This window comes from Hyla sarda, chromosome 2 (genome assembly GCF_029499605.1).
Source record: "Hyla sarda isolate aHylSar1 chromosome 2, aHylSar1.hap1, whole genome shotgun sequence".
Classification (NCBI taxonomy): domain Eukaryota; kingdom Metazoa; phylum Chordata; class Amphibia; order Anura; family Hylidae; genus Hyla; species Hyla sarda.
Window position 1 is genome coordinate 248,848,105 of NC_079190.1, and position 17,162 is coordinate 248,865,266.

Genomic DNA, 17,162 nt, shown 5'->3' on the forward strand with positions numbered 1-17,162 from the left:
CAAGACAGAGCCTCCAGCTGTTGAAAAACAACAACTCCCAGTATTGCCGGACAGCCACTGACTGTCCAGGCATGCTGGGAGTTTTGCAACAGCTGGAGACACCCTGTTTGGGAAACACTGCCGTAGGGTATTTTTGTGGTGGATTCAAATCCCCAATTTAAGCCTCAAATGGGCATGGCGTTCTCTCACTTCGTATTTCAAAGAAACAGTTTAGGGCCACATATAGGGTATCTTCGTACTCGGGAGAAATTGTGTTACAAATTTTGGGGGGCTTTTCCTCCTTTTACCCCTTATGAAAAGGTAAAGTTGGGGTCTACACCAGCATGTTAGTGTAAAAAAAAAAATTTTAAACTAACATGCTGGTGTTGCCCCATACTTTTAATTTTCACAAGCGGTAAAAGAAAAAAAAAGACCCCCAGAATTTGTAACGCAATTTCTCCTGAGTACAGAACTACCCATATGTGGGCGTAAAGTGCTCTGAGGGCGCACAACATGGCTCAGGAGTGAGAGCACACTATGTTCATTTGAGGTCTAAATTGGTGATTTACACAGGGGTGGCTGATTTTACAGTGGTTCTGGCATAAACGCAAAACAATAAATACCCACATGTGACCATTTTGGAAACTACACCCCTTACGGAATGTAACAAGGGGTATAGTGAGCCTTTACACCCCACAGGTGGTTGACGAATTTTCGTTAAAATTGGATGTGAAAATGAAAAAAATGCTGGTGTTACCCTACATTTTTCATTTTCTCAAGGGAGAATAGGAAAAAAGCCCCCAAAATTTGTAGCCCCATTTCTTCTGAGTAAGAACATACCCCATATGTAGATGTAAAGTGCTCTGCGGGCGGACTACAATGCTCAGAAGAGAAGGAGCGCCATTGGGCTTTTGGCAAGAGAATGTGTCCGAAATTGAAGGCCATGTGTGTTTACAAAGCCCCCATAGTGCCAGAACAGTGGACTCCCCCAAATGTGACCCCATTTTGGAAACTACACCCCACACGTAATGTAATAAGGGGTACAGTGAGCATTTACGCCCCACAGGTGAATGACAGATTTTTGGAACAGGGGTCTGTGAAAATGAAAAATTTAATTTTAATTTAATCAAATGCCAGTGGGGTGTAAATACTCAATGCACCCCTTATTAAATTCTGTGAGGGGTGTAGTTTCCAAAATGGGGTCACATGTGGGTGGGTCCACTGTTCTGGCACCATGGGGGGCTTTGTAAATGCACATGGCCTCCCACTTCTATTCCAACCAAATTCTCTCACCAAAAGCTCAATGGCGTTCCTCCTCTTCTGAGCATTGTAGTTCGCCCGCAGAGCACTTTACATCCACATATGGGGTATTTCCATACTCAGAAGAAATGGGGTTACAAATTTTGTGAGGCTTTTTCTCCAATTACCCATTGTGAAAATGAAAAATTTGGGATAACACCAGCATTTTTGTGAAAAAAATCTAATTTTTCATTTTCATGTCCAACTTTAGCGTAAATTTGTCAAGCACATGTGGGGTGTTAAGGCTCACTGTACACCTTGTTTCGTTCCTTGAGGGGTGTAGTTTCCAAAACAGTATGACTTTTTTTTTTTTTTTTTGCTGTTCTGGCACCATAGGGGCTTCCTAAATGCGACATGCCCCCCTAAGACCTTTTCAGCAAAATTTGCTTTTTAAAAGTCAAATGTGACTCCTCCTCTTCTGAGCATTGTAGTTCGCCCGCAGTGCACTTGAAGTCCACACATGGGGTATTTCCATACTCAGAAGAGATGGGGTTACACATTTTGGGGGGCATTTTCTTCTATAACCCCTTGTAAAAAGGTAAAATTTGGGGGAAAACCAGCATTTTAGTGAGAAAAAAAAATCATTTACACATCCAACTTTAAAAAAAAGTCCTCAAACACCTGTGGGGTGTTAAGGCCCACTGGACCCCTTGTTACGTTCCTTGAGGGGTGTAATTTCCAAAATAGTATGCCATGTTGTTGTTTTTTTTTTTTGCTGTTCTGGCACCATAGGGGCTTCCTAAATGTGACATGCTCCCCAAAAGCAATTTCAGGAAAACTCACTCTCCAAAATCCCATTGTCGTTCCTTCCCTTCTGAGCCCTCTAGTGCACCCACAGAGCACTTTACATCCACATATGAGATATTTCCTTACTCGAGAGAAATTGGCTTACAAATTTTGGGGGGATTTTTCTCCTTTTACCCCTTGTAAAATTTCAAAAACTGGATCTACAAGAACATGCGAGTGTAAAAAATGAAGATTTTGAATTGTCTCCTTCACCTTGCTGCTATTCCTGTGAAACACCTAAAGGGTTAACACACTTTCTGAATGTCATTTTGAATACTTTGGGGGGTGCAATTTTTATATTCGGGTCATTTATGGGGTATTTCTAACATCCTCAAATCCATTTTAAAACTGAACTGGTCCCTGAAAAATTCCGATTTTGAAAATGTTGTGAAAAATTGGAAAATCGCTACTGAAGTTTGAAGCCCTCTGATGTTTTCCAAAAGTAAAAACATGTCAACTTTATGATCCCAACATAAAGTAGACTTATTGTATATGTGAATCAATATATCTGTTACGCCGAGCGCTCCGGGTCCCTGCTCCTCCCCGGAGCGCTCGCGGCGTTTCTCTCTCTGCAGCGCCCCGGTCAGACCCGCTGACCGGGAGCGCTGCACCGACACTGCCGGCGGGGATGCGATTCGCATAGCGGGACGTGCCCGCTCGCGAATCGCATCCCAAGTCACTCACCTGTCCCGGCCCCCGGCTGTCATGTCCTGGCGTGCGCGGCTCCGCTCCTTAGGGCGCGCGTGCGCCAGCTCTCAAAGATTTAAAGGGCCAGTGCACCAATGATTGGCGCCTGGCCCAATCAGCCTAATTAGCTTCCACCTGCTCCCTGGCTATATTACCTCACTTCCCCTGCACTTCCTTGCCGGATCTTGTTGCCTTGTGCCAGTGAAAGCGTTTAGTGTTGTCCAAAGCCTGTGTTCCAGATCTTCTGCTATCCACATTAACTACGAACCTTGCCGCCTGCCCCGACCTTCTGCTACGTCTGATCTTGCCTCTGTCTAGTCCTTCTGTCCCACGCCTTCTCAGCAGTCAGCGAGGTTGAGCCGTTGCCGGTGGATATGACCTGGTTGCTACCGCCGCAGCAAGACCATCCCGCTTTGCGGCGGGCTCTGGTGAAAACCAGTAGCAACTTAGAACCGGTCCACCAACACGGTCCACGCCAATCCCTCGCTGACACAGAGGATCCACATCCAGCCTGCCGAATTGTGACAATATCATTTATTTGGAATGTCTATTTTCCTTACAGGCAGAGAGTTTCCAAGTTAGAAAAATGCAACATTTTCACCAAGAAAGGATGCAAGTAACGACGAAAATTTACCACTAACATAAAGTAGAATATGTCATGAAAAAACAATCTCAGAATCAGAAGAATCAGTAAAAGTATCCCAGAGTTATTAATGCATAAAGTGACAGTGGTCAGAATTGCAAAAAAAAAAAAAGGGCTCAGTCCTTAAAGGAGTACTCCGGTGCACACTTTTTTAATTTTATCCCGTCCGGGCTGCAAAATAAAAGAAAACACACTTTATCTTACATGCCAACGAGCCCCCGGAGCTCCGGTACAGGTGTTCTGTCCCCGGGCTGTAATCTTCTTACTTCCTGTTAGCCCGGCACGTCACATGGAGCTTCAGCCTATCACTGGCCGAGGCGGAACATCGCTGCGGCCGGTGATAGGCTGAAGCTCCGTGTGACGTGACGGGCTAACAGGAAGTAAGAAGAATACAGCCCGGGGACCGAACACCTGTACCGGAGCTCCGTGGGCTCGTTGGCAGGTAAGATAAAGTGTGTTTTCTTTTATTTTGCAGCCCGGACGGGATAAAATGAAAAAAAGTGTGCACCGGAGTACTCCTTTAAGGTGAAAAAGGGCTGAGTCCTTAAGGGGTTAAGGGATTTTCCCCCAAAATGTTTTTGTTTACAGACTCTCCAGTGGGTAGTATATCACACACCACCAATATATCAGCTGCTGTTGGATAATTCATCAGACTCTGCCCATTCAAATTCCAGTGTGACAAGTCTGGGTTACACAGGGTATTTCATATGCTCCTGTAGAGCTATATATCAAGTAAGCAGGTCAGCAAATTAGAAGATAGTTAAACCTATTTAGGGATATATTGTGCAGACATTCAATTCTGACTCTTTTGAGCCACCATTGTATATCACTACTGCAAACAGTCCACATTTAGTTTTTCCATAAGCTCCCATCAAACAACTACTGAGCTCTGCACATTCAGATTCCAATGAAGCAAGTCTGAAAAGCACAAGATGCCTTTAAGTGTTCATCTATAGCTGCTTAACAAGTGAGAAATATCATCGCATATCAGTGCTATGCGGTGAAATATCCCCATTCCCAGCTTTACCTTCTTCCGTCAGCGCTTTCCCCCCAGAGCCTCTCACACTACGGGGCTTCCACTTCAGTTCAAATCCCCCGCTATCTGACTCTTGCTCCACAGCTCTGCCCCTCTACCTCTTCCAGCAGTTCCAGCTCCAATTCTGGCCTCAGTCACAGCACCTGCGCGTACTCCAGTCCTCTTGTGCACATCCGACACCGGGGCTCTGAAGTTGTTCCCCCCGGCGGTCGCTTCCTCATCAGGCTTACTGCCCGCATCGGACCGGCCCCATCAGCTCCAGACAAGCCAGCAGGTTAGCAGCGGTGATGGCATGGGGGAGAGGAGGAGCCTCCTAGCCTCTCCTCATGACGTCACTTCCCCTGATGTAGGTTTTATTTTATTTAACTACTTTAAAAAATCGACCGTGCGGTTTAGCTAACCTTATATTTTAATAGTTCGGACATTTACGCACACGGCGGTTTCACATATGATTAATTTTATTTTTTATTACATTATTTATAAAAAAAAATGTGAAAAGGGGGGGGGGGTGATTTAAACTTTTAATAGGGAAGGGGTTAATTAACTTTTTTTTTAACTTTTTTTTTTAAGCCCACATAAGGGGCTACAACATGCAGTCTTCTGATTGCATATACTGATTAATGCTATACCACAGTGCTCTCTGCTGACACCTCTGTCCATGTCAGGAACTGTCTAGAGTAGGAGCAAATCCCCATAGCAAACCATTCCTGCTCTGGACAGTCCCTGACACAGACAGAGGTGTCAGTAGAGAGCACTGTGGTCAGACAGAAGAGAAATTCAAAAAGAAAATAACTTCCTGAGGAACATACAGCAGCTGATAAGTAGTGGAAGGATTACGATGTTTAAATAGAAGTAATTTACAAGTCTGTTTAACTTTCTGCCACCAATTGATTAAAATTAATTTGTTTTCCACCAGAGTACCCCTTTAAAGTAGCAATTGTATAGGAAACAGTAATGTTACAAGAACATATTCTTTTGAGGTCAAAGCATTGCATCCCATCTATCTACATGGACATGATGTGCAGTATTGCTGTGACATTTTAGCCTTGCTGTAAAACCCTATGCATTGAATATATGTCGAGTTAATTAAGTTGATCTCTATGAAATTATATGTCACAGATGCTGTAGTAGGGAAAAAGTCAGTAGAGCTACACATAATAGATATCACTATGTAGACCATGACTCTACATAAGCAGAAACTTTTAGATCACTCCCATGTTTCTAGCCTACCCTGTAAGCAACATACCTGTGATATGAATGTGTCACATGCTGAAGATAAGCCAAGTCCTACTGAAAGGCCAGTGACTGAAATGACCTAAAATGAAATGACAAGGTAAAATTTACTTGTAAAAAAGCCCATACACTCTAGTAAGTTTACACTTTCTACAGCAACTAGGATGAATCCTTGATATATAATGATTTTACGAAAGTCATAAAATAATGTAGAATCAGGGCCGACTTGGGGGTCATGGTGCATCATCATCGACGCTGCTATAGAGGCACTGAAGATAACACAGCACCAAAGGCCCATGATCACAACATATTTTAATATTATTTGTATATGAGTGTTAACGGGGTAATGTGTAATTAACCCTATTGTAACGCCAGGGGGTGGTTGACCTATACACCACCCGAGGTAGGCCAGCTTCACCTGTCCAGGCACGGGGCAAATAATCACTCTGACACAAGTTACAGTTAACTGGCTTGCTTTACTGAGTTTGGAAAGATGGTACAATCCGTTACAGCTCAGATCAGCGTGAAGGAGTTGCAGGGTGAACTTAGGGAAGCTTATCGGCTTGCTGGGACTAATAGTTGATTGTGCTGTATACAGCCCACGCTATACTTTAGAGACTTGGACTTGACTAACTTGCTGACTGATTTGTATAATATCCCCAAGACTGTAGGCTTACCACAAGGCTTTGATTTTCACCTTGGTAGTGTGGTTAAAGGGGTATTCCAGGCAAAACCTTTTTTTTATATATGTCAACTGGCTCCGGAAACTTAAACAGATTTGTAAATGACTTCTATTAAAAAATCTTAATCCTTCCAATAGTTATTAGCATCTGAAGTTTTCTGCCTAACTGCTCAATGATGATGTCACATCCCGGGAGCTGTGCATGATGGGAGAATATCCCCATAGGAACTGCACAGCTCCCGGGACGTGAGTCATCAGAGAGCAGTTAGACAGAAAACAACAACTCAACTTCAGAAGCTAATAACTATTGGAAGGATTAAGATTTTTTAATACAAGTAATTTACAAATCTGTTTAACTTTCCAGAGCTAAGGATAGGGGATAAGTTTCAGATCGCGGGGGTCCGACCGCTGGGGCCCCCCACGATCTCCCGTATGGGGCAGCGGCTCTCTGCATAGAGAACGCGTGTCGACCACCGCACGAGGCGGCGGCTGACACGCGCCCTTCGTTTAATGCTATAGTAGAGCCGCAGCGCTGCCTTCGGCAATTTTCGGCTCTCCCATAGCAGTGTATGGAGGGGGCGTGTCGGCCACTGCTTCGTGCGGTGGTCAACATGCGCTCTCTAACCAGAGAGCCGGGCCCCGTACGGGAGATCGCAGGGGGCCCCAGCGGTCGGACCCCCCGCGATCTGAAACCTTAGAATAGGGGATACATTTTTCAATCCCGTAGTTCTCCTTTAAGGCAACAGATATATACTTAATACAAATACATTAACCCTTATACTGTATGACAATACATTCTATAGTGTATTTTAGAGAATTCTGAAGAGAGGGGACCCATGGCAGACATTGAGCATTGAGTATTGACATTATAAAGCACTGTCATTAAATAGCTTTCAAGGTTGCATGAGGCTTATATTTGGTGACTGTTTGGTGTTTTTGGCATTATATAGCAGGGGTGTGGAAATTTTATAAAAAACTACTTGTCCACGGGACTAAAATGGAGCAAAATCTACTTGTCCCTCATGACGATCCACTTGTCCGGGCCAATTTTCGCTTTTACACTCTCGTTTTTTCCTCCTCGCCCTATAATAGCCATAACTACCTACTATAATGACACCTTTTAATTTTTCAATAACATATTCTCTGAACCAAAAAATATATATTAGGTGAAGTGAAATTGAAATAGTAAAAGATAATTTTGCAGATTTCGTGGTTTTCTTTTCTACGCCATTTACCTTGTGGTCAGATAACATGTTAGTTTCATACTTTAGGTCGACTGATTACAGCGATACCAGATTTCTATAGTTTACATCATGTTTTACAAATTAAAAAAAAATTCTGAACTTTTTTGAATTTTTTTCATTGGCATTTTTTGACCCCTGTAGCTTTATTTTTTTCCACATACCAGGCTGTATGAGGGCTAATTTTTTGCGCCATAATCTGTTTTTTGGATCTGTACCATTTTGGTATTGACTTTTTAATCTCTTTTTTTTCTCTGGGATAGTATAAAAATTGCAATTCTGTGGTTTGGTATTTTTTTTTACATTTACCATACGGGATACATAATGTTATATTTTAATAGGTCGTACAATTAAGCACGCAGTGATACCAAATATGTTTATTTTTATAATGTTTTTATATAGGAAAAGGGGGTGATTTGAACTTTAAACATGGAAGGGTTAATGTGTGTTTTTTTTTACTTTTATTAAAACTTTTTTTTTTTTACTCTTTATTAGACTTTTAGGAGGAATCATTAGATTCCTCATACAGATGAATAGAGTTCTATTGAACTCAATTGATCTGTGTGCTCTGTGATCCATTGATAGAGCCTGGTCCAGCCAGGCTCTATCAATGACAGAGCCATTGGACAGCAAGGAAGTCCTGCGACTACCTTTATAGTGGATCTCCCCCCTGCGATCGCGCTGCGGGGGGGCGATCCACCCCACTAGCCCACCAGGGAGCATTCACAGATCCCTTTAGACGCCGCTGTCAGCTTTGACAGCGGCGATCTAAAGGGTTAATAGCCAGCAGCGGTGATCGCCGCATGCTGGCTATTAGCGGCGGCCCCCGGCTACTGAAAACAGCCGGGGGCTGCAGAGTATGGAGCGGGCAGGAATCTGGAGCCCGCTCCATACAGACTGCTGAAACCAGCCGGGGGCTGCAGAGTATGGAGCAGGCAGGAGTCTGGAGCCCGCTCTATACAGACTGCTGAGCGCCGCATGCTAGTTATTAGCGGCGGTGTGAAACTTGCGCCCCGTGCAGACATGCGTCCGCTCCTCCCCTCAGCACTCCGAAGCTAGAGCTGGGGTGAGCGAAGGCAGAGGATGCAGGTCTGTATAGGGAGAAAAAATGCAGAGCAGGGGAGAGACAGCTTCTCATCTCCCCTGCACTGCTTCGGAAGACGCAAGTTTCCACAGCCGCAGCGCTTGTCAGGTCCGGTGGGTTATCTCCTGGAGACGTGCGGTGAAAAAATCAAACCCATAGCTCTGCCCTCGCTCCTCCCCGCACTAGCTTCGGCAAACTTGGGAGAGCGAAGGGGAGGGGCGGTCCGTTTTTTCATGGGTTTGAATTTTACACCTAACACCAGGAACTGCTTGCCCGAAGCTGGGCTAAGGGCCCGAAAAATTCACCTGCCCGGCGCCCGAAACTGCATGTCCCGGGCGTCAGGCGATTGGAATTCCACATCCCTGTGTAGTATCGCTACTTAGGCACTGTACAGTATATTGTTTTGCAGTGTATATTCGATACTATATTCAATATGTGGTGCAGTTGCCCATAGCAACCAATCCGATTGCTTCTCTAATTTTTGAAAAGGCCTTTAAAAAATGTAAGAAGCAATTTGATTGTTTGGGCAACTGCACCACTTTTTCTTTGCACAACTTTTCATTTCAGTGATTTAATTGGATTTTTATATGCATAAAAAAAAAAAAAAGAAATCCTACTTGGGCACTTCACACCACAAGAGGGAAAAATATACACATATAATAATAACATAACATAACACTGCATGTAACATAACACAGAGGTAGGTAGCAAGGTAGGTAAGTGGTAGGTAAGTGGTAAGGTTGGAAGCCAGGTAGGGAAGTAGCCAGGCAGGAAATTAGGTAGGTTTAATATAGGGAAATAGCCTGGCAGGTAACTCGGTAGGTAACCAGGTAGGGAAATAGCTAGACAGGTAACTAGGTAGGTTGCCAGGTAGGGAAGTAGCCAGGCAGGTAACTAGGTAGGTTGCCAGGTAGGGAAGTAGCCAGGCAGGTAACTAGGTAGGTTGCCAGGTTGGGAAATAGCCAAACAAGTAACTAGTAGAAGAAGAAAGCAGCACTCCTAGAAGGTAAGGTGTACGGGTGCCCCCTTGTTGTTGATCTGGGTCAGAGATCCAAATTATATAGCAAAGTAGAAGCAGTGGCACTCCAGGTTGGTGAAAAAGTGGTGTCTTTATTCACTCCAAGGTGAGCTACGTTTCGGCAGCCTCACGCTACCTTTGTCAAGCTTGAGTGCCACTGCTTCTACTTTGCCAAACAGGTAACTAGGTAGGTTGCCAGGTATGGAAGTAGCCAAGCAGGTAATTGGCTAGGTAGCCAGGTAGGGAAGTAACCAGTGCTCTTCCACATCACCCTCCACCCTCACCTGCACACACACCCCACATTTCCTCCACATCATCACCCCCCCCTTTCATCTACACCCCCTTCACCTCATCACCCCCCTCTCACCTGCACCCCCTCTCACCTCCTCTACATCATCACCACCCTCTCACCTGCACACACACCATCACCCCCCTCTCACCTCCTCCACATCATCACCCCCTCACCTCTTCCACATCATTAAACCCCCCTCTCCATCACCCCCCTCACCTCCTCCACACCACTCCCCTCTCACCTCCTCCACATCATCACCCCCCCTCACCTCTTCCACATTATTACACCCCCCTCTCACCTTTTCCACATCATTACACCCCCTTCTCCATCACTCCCCCACCACATCATCACCCCCCCACCTCCTCCACATCATCACCCCCCCTCTCACCTCTTCCACATCACCCCCCTCTCACCTCCTCCACATCATCACCCCCCCTCACCTCTTCCACATTATTACACCCCTCTCTCACCTTTTCCACATCATTACACCAGCTTCTCCATCACTCCCCCACCACATCATCACCCCCCCACCTCCTCCACATCATCACCCCCCCCTCACCTCTTCCACATCACCCCCTCTCTCCTCCTCCACATCATCACCCCCCTCTCTACTCCTCCACATCATCACCCCCTCTCACCTCCTCCCAATCATCACCCCCCCTCTCCTCCTTCACATCATCACCCCCCTCTCACCTCCTCCCCATCATCACCACCCTCTCAACTGTACACACACCATCACCCCCTCTCACCTCCTCCACATCATCACCCCCTCTCACCTCCTCCACATCATCACCCCCCTCTCACCTCCTCCACATCATCACCCCCCTCTCACCTCCTCCACAGCATCACTCCCTCTCACCTGCACTGATGATAAAAAAAAAAAAAAACTTTTACTCACCTATACACAGGCAGAGATCTCCTCAGCAGCACAGGCTGGCTGTGTTCTTCTCCCGCTATAGTGCAGGCGCCGATGAGTGACGTCATCGGCGCCTGCACTGCGTGGGGGCAGAGTTCACAGGTCTCCGCTCAGTAAAGTCGCAGGTCCTGCAGCTCACGCTGAGAGGAGACTTAAGCTGTGTGTGCGTGTGTGCACACAGCTTAAGGCGGCGCTCACTCGTCTGGGGATCAGGGACAAGTGTCCTTGATCTCCATTAGCGGAGTGAGCGTCTCTCTGCCAGGAGCCCAGCGTGCCGCTTGAAAGCACCCCGCGTGCCATAAGTGGCACATGTGCCAGGGGTTGCCAACCCCTGCCCTAGAGCAGTCACCTATTTGTAAATATATGAATTATTAATGTAATGCACTAATTCTAATATATTGGGAATAGACATTGATTTACAATGATATAAAATTTATATTTTAGAAATAGTGCACAATAAACAAAATAAGGATCTATAGTGAGCTAGGATTGCCTCAATTTCCAAAAATAATATTATTACTAAAACATTGGTGTTCATATAACCTAATATTTCCTGTATTGTCTCCCTACACTCCGCCCATAAAAATAAAGGGCACAGCCAAAGTATATGAAATGGAGAGCCCCTGTGATCAACACCTCCGACAATATCTATCCGAGCTGTCTATATAGATCCTGGAAACTATCTGGTGTTTGATACCATCTCTGCACATTGGAATGATTGCGGAGTTATTTTAAATGCGGACTTCCAAATATATATGAAAGGACTTATATTTCTCCTTTCTTATGGATCCAATTGCAGTGATAGTTTAAAAAAAAATAAAAATAACTGCCAAGTGGAAATCCAGCCTTTAGTCCAGGTTTCCACACATGTTTTCTGGCAGTTTTTGGAATGCTGCCCCTGCAGTTTTTGAGCCAAAGCCAGACGTGTATTTAATAGGAATAGGAAATATAAAGGAAGAGCTTGTACTTCTCCTCCCTTATGAATCCACTTCTGACTTTGGCTCAAAAACTGCAGTGGCAGTATTCCAAAAACTGCAAAAAAAAAAAAAAAACCTGAGGGAAACCTAGCCTTATTGTTTTATAGTGTAAACTTACTGCATTAGCAAGAGTCACTGCATCAAGCTCTTCTTTGCCCAGGTGACCACAGAATATGGAGCTGACAATATTGATCATGAAACACAGCATCTGCGAGAGAATCTGTACCAAGAAAATTTTTTAATACATTTCTTTCAGCTACAGTGAAACCTCTGTAGCATAATAAACCAAACCTGCAAAAAGTTTGTTATAGTTTTTTGTATTATAAATCTTGGATTGGTCACCTTGTGGTATAAATAGCAAGTAACCTTTATTATATAAGGTCATATAAAATCTTAAATTTTTTTTTTCTGTACTGCTATATACTGAGAGCTAGGACTTTTCTATTGATGTAAGAGCTTGTTGTTTTTTTGCGGGATAAATTGACATTTTATTGATACTATTTTGGAGTACATACAACTTTTTTATTCCACAAATGTATGTTTATATTACGTTTTAAGATTTGGACTATGCAGAAACTAAAGGCCATATTCACGTGTACAGTACCCTGTGCATATTTCATGCTGCAGATTTGAAGCTGTGTTCACTCATTTACTTTACATTGAAATCTGCAGCATGAGATCTGCTAAAATCTTCAGCATATTATTCGCACAGGATACTGTACATGGGAATATACCCTAAGGCCATGTTCACAAAGCGGTAAGTCCTGCATTGAAGTCAACAGGCAGAAAAATCTGCTGCAGCAAAAATAAGGAAGTGTGCACTAACCCTAAGGGTACATTTACAAGCGCGGATTTACAGCGTATTTTACGCTGCAAATCCGCCGGTGAAGGCCCCGCTCTATGCTGGCTTTATATGTGCCTGCTGGTAGTGGCAATACGCTGCTACCAGCAGGCACACTGCGATGTGCGAGTCACAGTATACTGGCACATCGCGGGAGCTCTCTGCCTAGCTCAGAGCAGGGAGAGCAGCCGCGATGTGCGAGTACGCCGCACACATCGCTGCAGTGCGTCTGCTGGTAGCAGCGTATTGCCATTACCAGCAGGCACATGTAAAGCCAGCATACAGCAGTGCCTTCACCAGCAGATCCGCAGCTAAATCCGCAGCGAAAATCCGCACGTGTGAACGTACCCTAAAGGGGTATTTTCATGTTAGCAAATTATCCCCTATCCACAGTATAGAGAATAACTTGCAAATCCTACTGCTGGGACCCCTGCTAATCTGAAGATTCTGAAAAATCAGAAAAATTTTAGCCCTAGATAAATGAAGAGCGCTGCACATTCCAATCTGCTGCTTCATTTAATCCCTATGAGTTTTTTGAACGCTGCTATACTTCTACAGCATTCTTGGGATTGGATGGGGTCCCAGCAGTCAAGCCCACACTGATTCGCAAGTTATTCCATATCCTGTGAATAGGCGGATGCAAAAGAATACAATAGCTTTTTATATGCTGTGAGCACAAACAACCACTTTTCCATAGACCTTAAATAAATACACCTGGAAATATGCTGTCAGTAGGAGTAGCAGAGGATCACAAGGTGAATAATGCATATTTAATTTTGTTCACCCAGCCTGCCCCTATTTTTATTTATTTTTTTTACATTTGCACCACTAGAAAACTTTATTGCTAATATAGCGTAGCAATAAAGTTTTAAAGCATGTTCACACAACGTATATGATGCAGATTTCACTTATGCTGTGACCAGTGATTGAAAGAGGAATAAATTGAATACTTAACCCCTTAAGGACCGGGGGGTTTTCCGTTTTTGCATTTTCGTTTTTTGCTCCTTGCCTTTAAAAAATCATAACTCTTTCAATTTTGCACCTAAAAATCCATATGATTGCTTATTTTTTGCGCCACCAGTCATTTTGGGCAAAAATCTACGGTGAAACGGAAAAAAAAATCATTGTGCGACAAAATTGAAAAAAAAACGCCGTTTTGTAACTTTTGGGGGCTTCCGTTTCTACGTAGTAAATTTTTCGGTAAAAATGACACCTTATCTTTATTCTATAGGTCCATACGATTAAAATGATACACTACTTATATAGGTTTGATTTTGTCGTACTTCTGGAAAAAATCATAACTACATGCAGGAAAATTAATACGTTTAAAATTGTCATCTTCTGACCCCTATAACTTTTTTTTTTTCTGTGTATGGGGCGGTATGAGGGCTCATTTTGATCTGAAGTTTTTAACGGTATCATTTTTGCATTGATAGGACTTATTGATCGCTTTTTATTCATTTTTAAATTATATAAAAAGTGACCAAAAATGCACTATTTTGGACTTTGGAATTTTTTTGCGCGTACGCCATTGACCAAGCGGTTTAGTTAATGATATATTTTTATAATTCGGACATTTCCGCACGCGGTGATACCATATATGTTTATTTTTATTTACACTGTGTTTTTTTTTTTTATGGGAAAAGGGGGGTGATTCAAACTTTTAATAGGGGAGGGGTTAAATGATCTTTATTCACTTTTTTTTTGCAGTGTTATAGCTTCCATAGGGACCTATAACACTGCACACACTGATCTTCATCATTGATCACTGGTTTCTCATAGGAAACCAGTGATCGATGATTCTGCCGCTTGACTGCTCATGCCTGGATCTCAGGAACTGAGCAGTCATTCGGCGATCGGACAGCGAGGAGGCAGGTAGGGACCCTCCCGCTGTCCTGTAAGCTGTTCGGGATGCCGCGATTTCGCCGCGGCTATCCCGAACAGCCCACTGAGCTAACCGGCAGTTTTTACTTTCACTTTTAGCCGCGTGGCTCAGCTCTGAGCACGCGGCTAAAGGGTTAATAGCTCGCGGCGCCGCGATCGGCGCTGCGCGCTATTAGCGGCGGGTCCCGGCTTCACTATGACGCTGGGCCCGCCGTGATATGATGCGGGGTTACCGTGTAACCCCGCGTTATATCACGGGAGCAGGACCAAGGACGTACCGGTACATCCTTGGTCCTTAAGGGGTTAAACACATTGGGTATATGCTGGAGATTTTACCTGCAGACTTCCTGAAGTAAAATCTGCAACATATCCACAATTATCGTATGTGTAACACTGTGAGGCTGGAATTCCACTTGTTTTTTTTCCAGCGTTTTTTTCACTGAAAAAAAAAGCCAGAGCAATTTCCTGCGTCTGATGTTTTTTCTGGCGTTTTTGCATTTGAGTGGAAATTGCATTTTTGGCCTCTTTGGCGTTTTTTTCAAAATGTGTTGGGTACCAAAAAAAAGAGGATGCAGTAGGGATGGGAAAAAAATGCATTTAAGGAAATTTTTATAATGAACTTTTCATAAATTTTTAATAAAGTGTGTATGTGTGTGTGTTTCACTTTTTTTTTTCTATTTTTTTATTTTTACATTTTTTAGGTATTAGTACTACTCCCAGCATGGAACAGACTTTTCCATGATGGGAGTAGTAGTACCTGTACTAATAGACATATCGCCCCGGGTGTCAGTCCTGACACCCGATGCGATCCTCCATAATATAGCAGAGATGCGGAGCTGCTCTATACAGAGCTCACATCTCTGCACTATACTCTGGCAAGTTATGTGAATAGAACATCACTCATTCATATTTTCCGCCCAGAGTGGTGATTGGCGGGATGGTTGTAGCCAATCATAGCTCTCAGCGGGAAATCTGAACGAGTGATGTTCTATTTATATCACTGGCCGGAGTACAGAGCAGAGATGCAGAGCACAGGAGAAAGCCGCTCCACATCTCTGCAATAGATAGGACGATCACAGCGGATGTCAGGAGTGATACCTGATGTGATCTGTCCTTAACTGCAGGTACTACTACTCTACTCCCATCATGGAGCACGCTCTGCTCCATGTTGGGAGCTGTAGTACCTGCATTAATAGACAGATTACAGCGAGTGTAACTTCTGACAACTGTTGCGATCTGTCTATTCATGCAGGTACTACATCTCTCAGCATTGAGCAGAGTGTGCTCCATGTTGGGAGCAGTAGTACCTGCAGTTAAGGAAACATCACAGTGAGTGTCACTACTGACACTCGCTGTGATCCTCCTGTATAATGTATAGATGCGGCCGGCTGCTCTTCTATGGTCTCCTGCACTGACGTATATATACACCTATTCATATTTCTCATAGAGAGTTGTGATTGGCTGGAACCATCTGGCACATCACAGCTCTTTGCGGGAAATATGAATAGTTGTATATATACGGCAGTGCAGGTGACCATAGAAAAGCAGCCTGCCGCATCAATAAATTATACAGAAGGATCGCAACGGAACCCGGTCGATCTGTCAATTAGTACAGGAACTACTACTCCCATCATGGAACAGTGTATAAATTGATCCCTGTTTAAAAATTTATAAAAATTTTGTTATAAAAAAGATAAATTTAGTTAAATACAATTTTTCCATCACTACTGTATCTTTTTTATTATTTTTTTTTTAATGGTACCCTACGAAATTTTATTAAAAAAAGGTGTCTCCATCACTTTTTTTGGATCGCTTACGTCCAAAAGAGAATAAAAAACGCCTGAAAAAACATCAAAGTTAAAACCCACATGGCTTTTTTTCACTCCCATAGACTTGTATGGGAGAAAAACGTCATGATTTCAGGGGAAAAAATTCATAGGCTCATAATGCTGGGATTTTGCTAAACCGCCAAGAAGCTGAAAAATGCCAAAAAAGAGTGACACAAGGTCAAAAGGATTAAAAAACCACCAAACTGAAAAACGCCAAGTTCTTATTGATTTACAGCTAACATCTGGCTGCAGCGTTTTTTAGCTGAAAAACACCATGTGGCAGAATTGGCATTTTTCCTGTAATTTTTCCCCCCCAAAAAAACAAGTGGAATTCCAGCCTAACCCAGCTCAGCTTTCCTATCTCATCGAGCTCTGGTAAAGTGAAAGCTGAGCTGTGATTGGTTACTGTGGGCAAAATCGCTCCAGTTTTTTTCTCACACATTTTGATAAATCAGGGTCAATATGTATGAAAGCACTTTTGGGCCTTGTTCAAACAGCAGAATTTCCAAGCCAATCCAGCAGAAAAATCCTACTTGGGATTCTGCTGCACAATGCACATGGCAGAGAAATTGGCCAAGAGAATCATTCACAAGATATAGACCATTTATTTTATAAATATGATTTAGTTTGAGCCATTTTTATCAACACATTTGCTACAAAAAGTGGTTCAGTAGGTGCAAGCCTCAGGCCTTGTTCACATACCGACTTGTACTTCCGAGGCAAAAATAAGGCAGA

General features: G+C 43.6%; 1 protein-coding gene across 3 annotated transcripts in view; it reads right to left on the reverse strand.

Moving 5' to 3' along the window:
* Nucleotides 1-17,162, reverse strand: part of LOC130355965 (multidrug and toxin extrusion protein 1-like) — a 94,793-nt gene that overhangs the window by 77,104 nt on the left and 527 nt on the right. For all 3 annotated transcript variants that reach the window (XM_056556903.1, XM_056556904.1, XM_056556905.1), the window contains exons 2-3: nt 11,992-12,093; nt 5,677-5,745 (exon numbers count right to left, since the gene is read on the reverse strand). In XM_056556903.1, the coding sequence (XP_056412878.1) occupies nt 5,677-5,745; nt 11,992-12,093 (171 nt within the window). The remainder of the gene's footprint in view (nt 1-5,676; nt 5,746-11,991; nt 12,094-17,162) is intronic.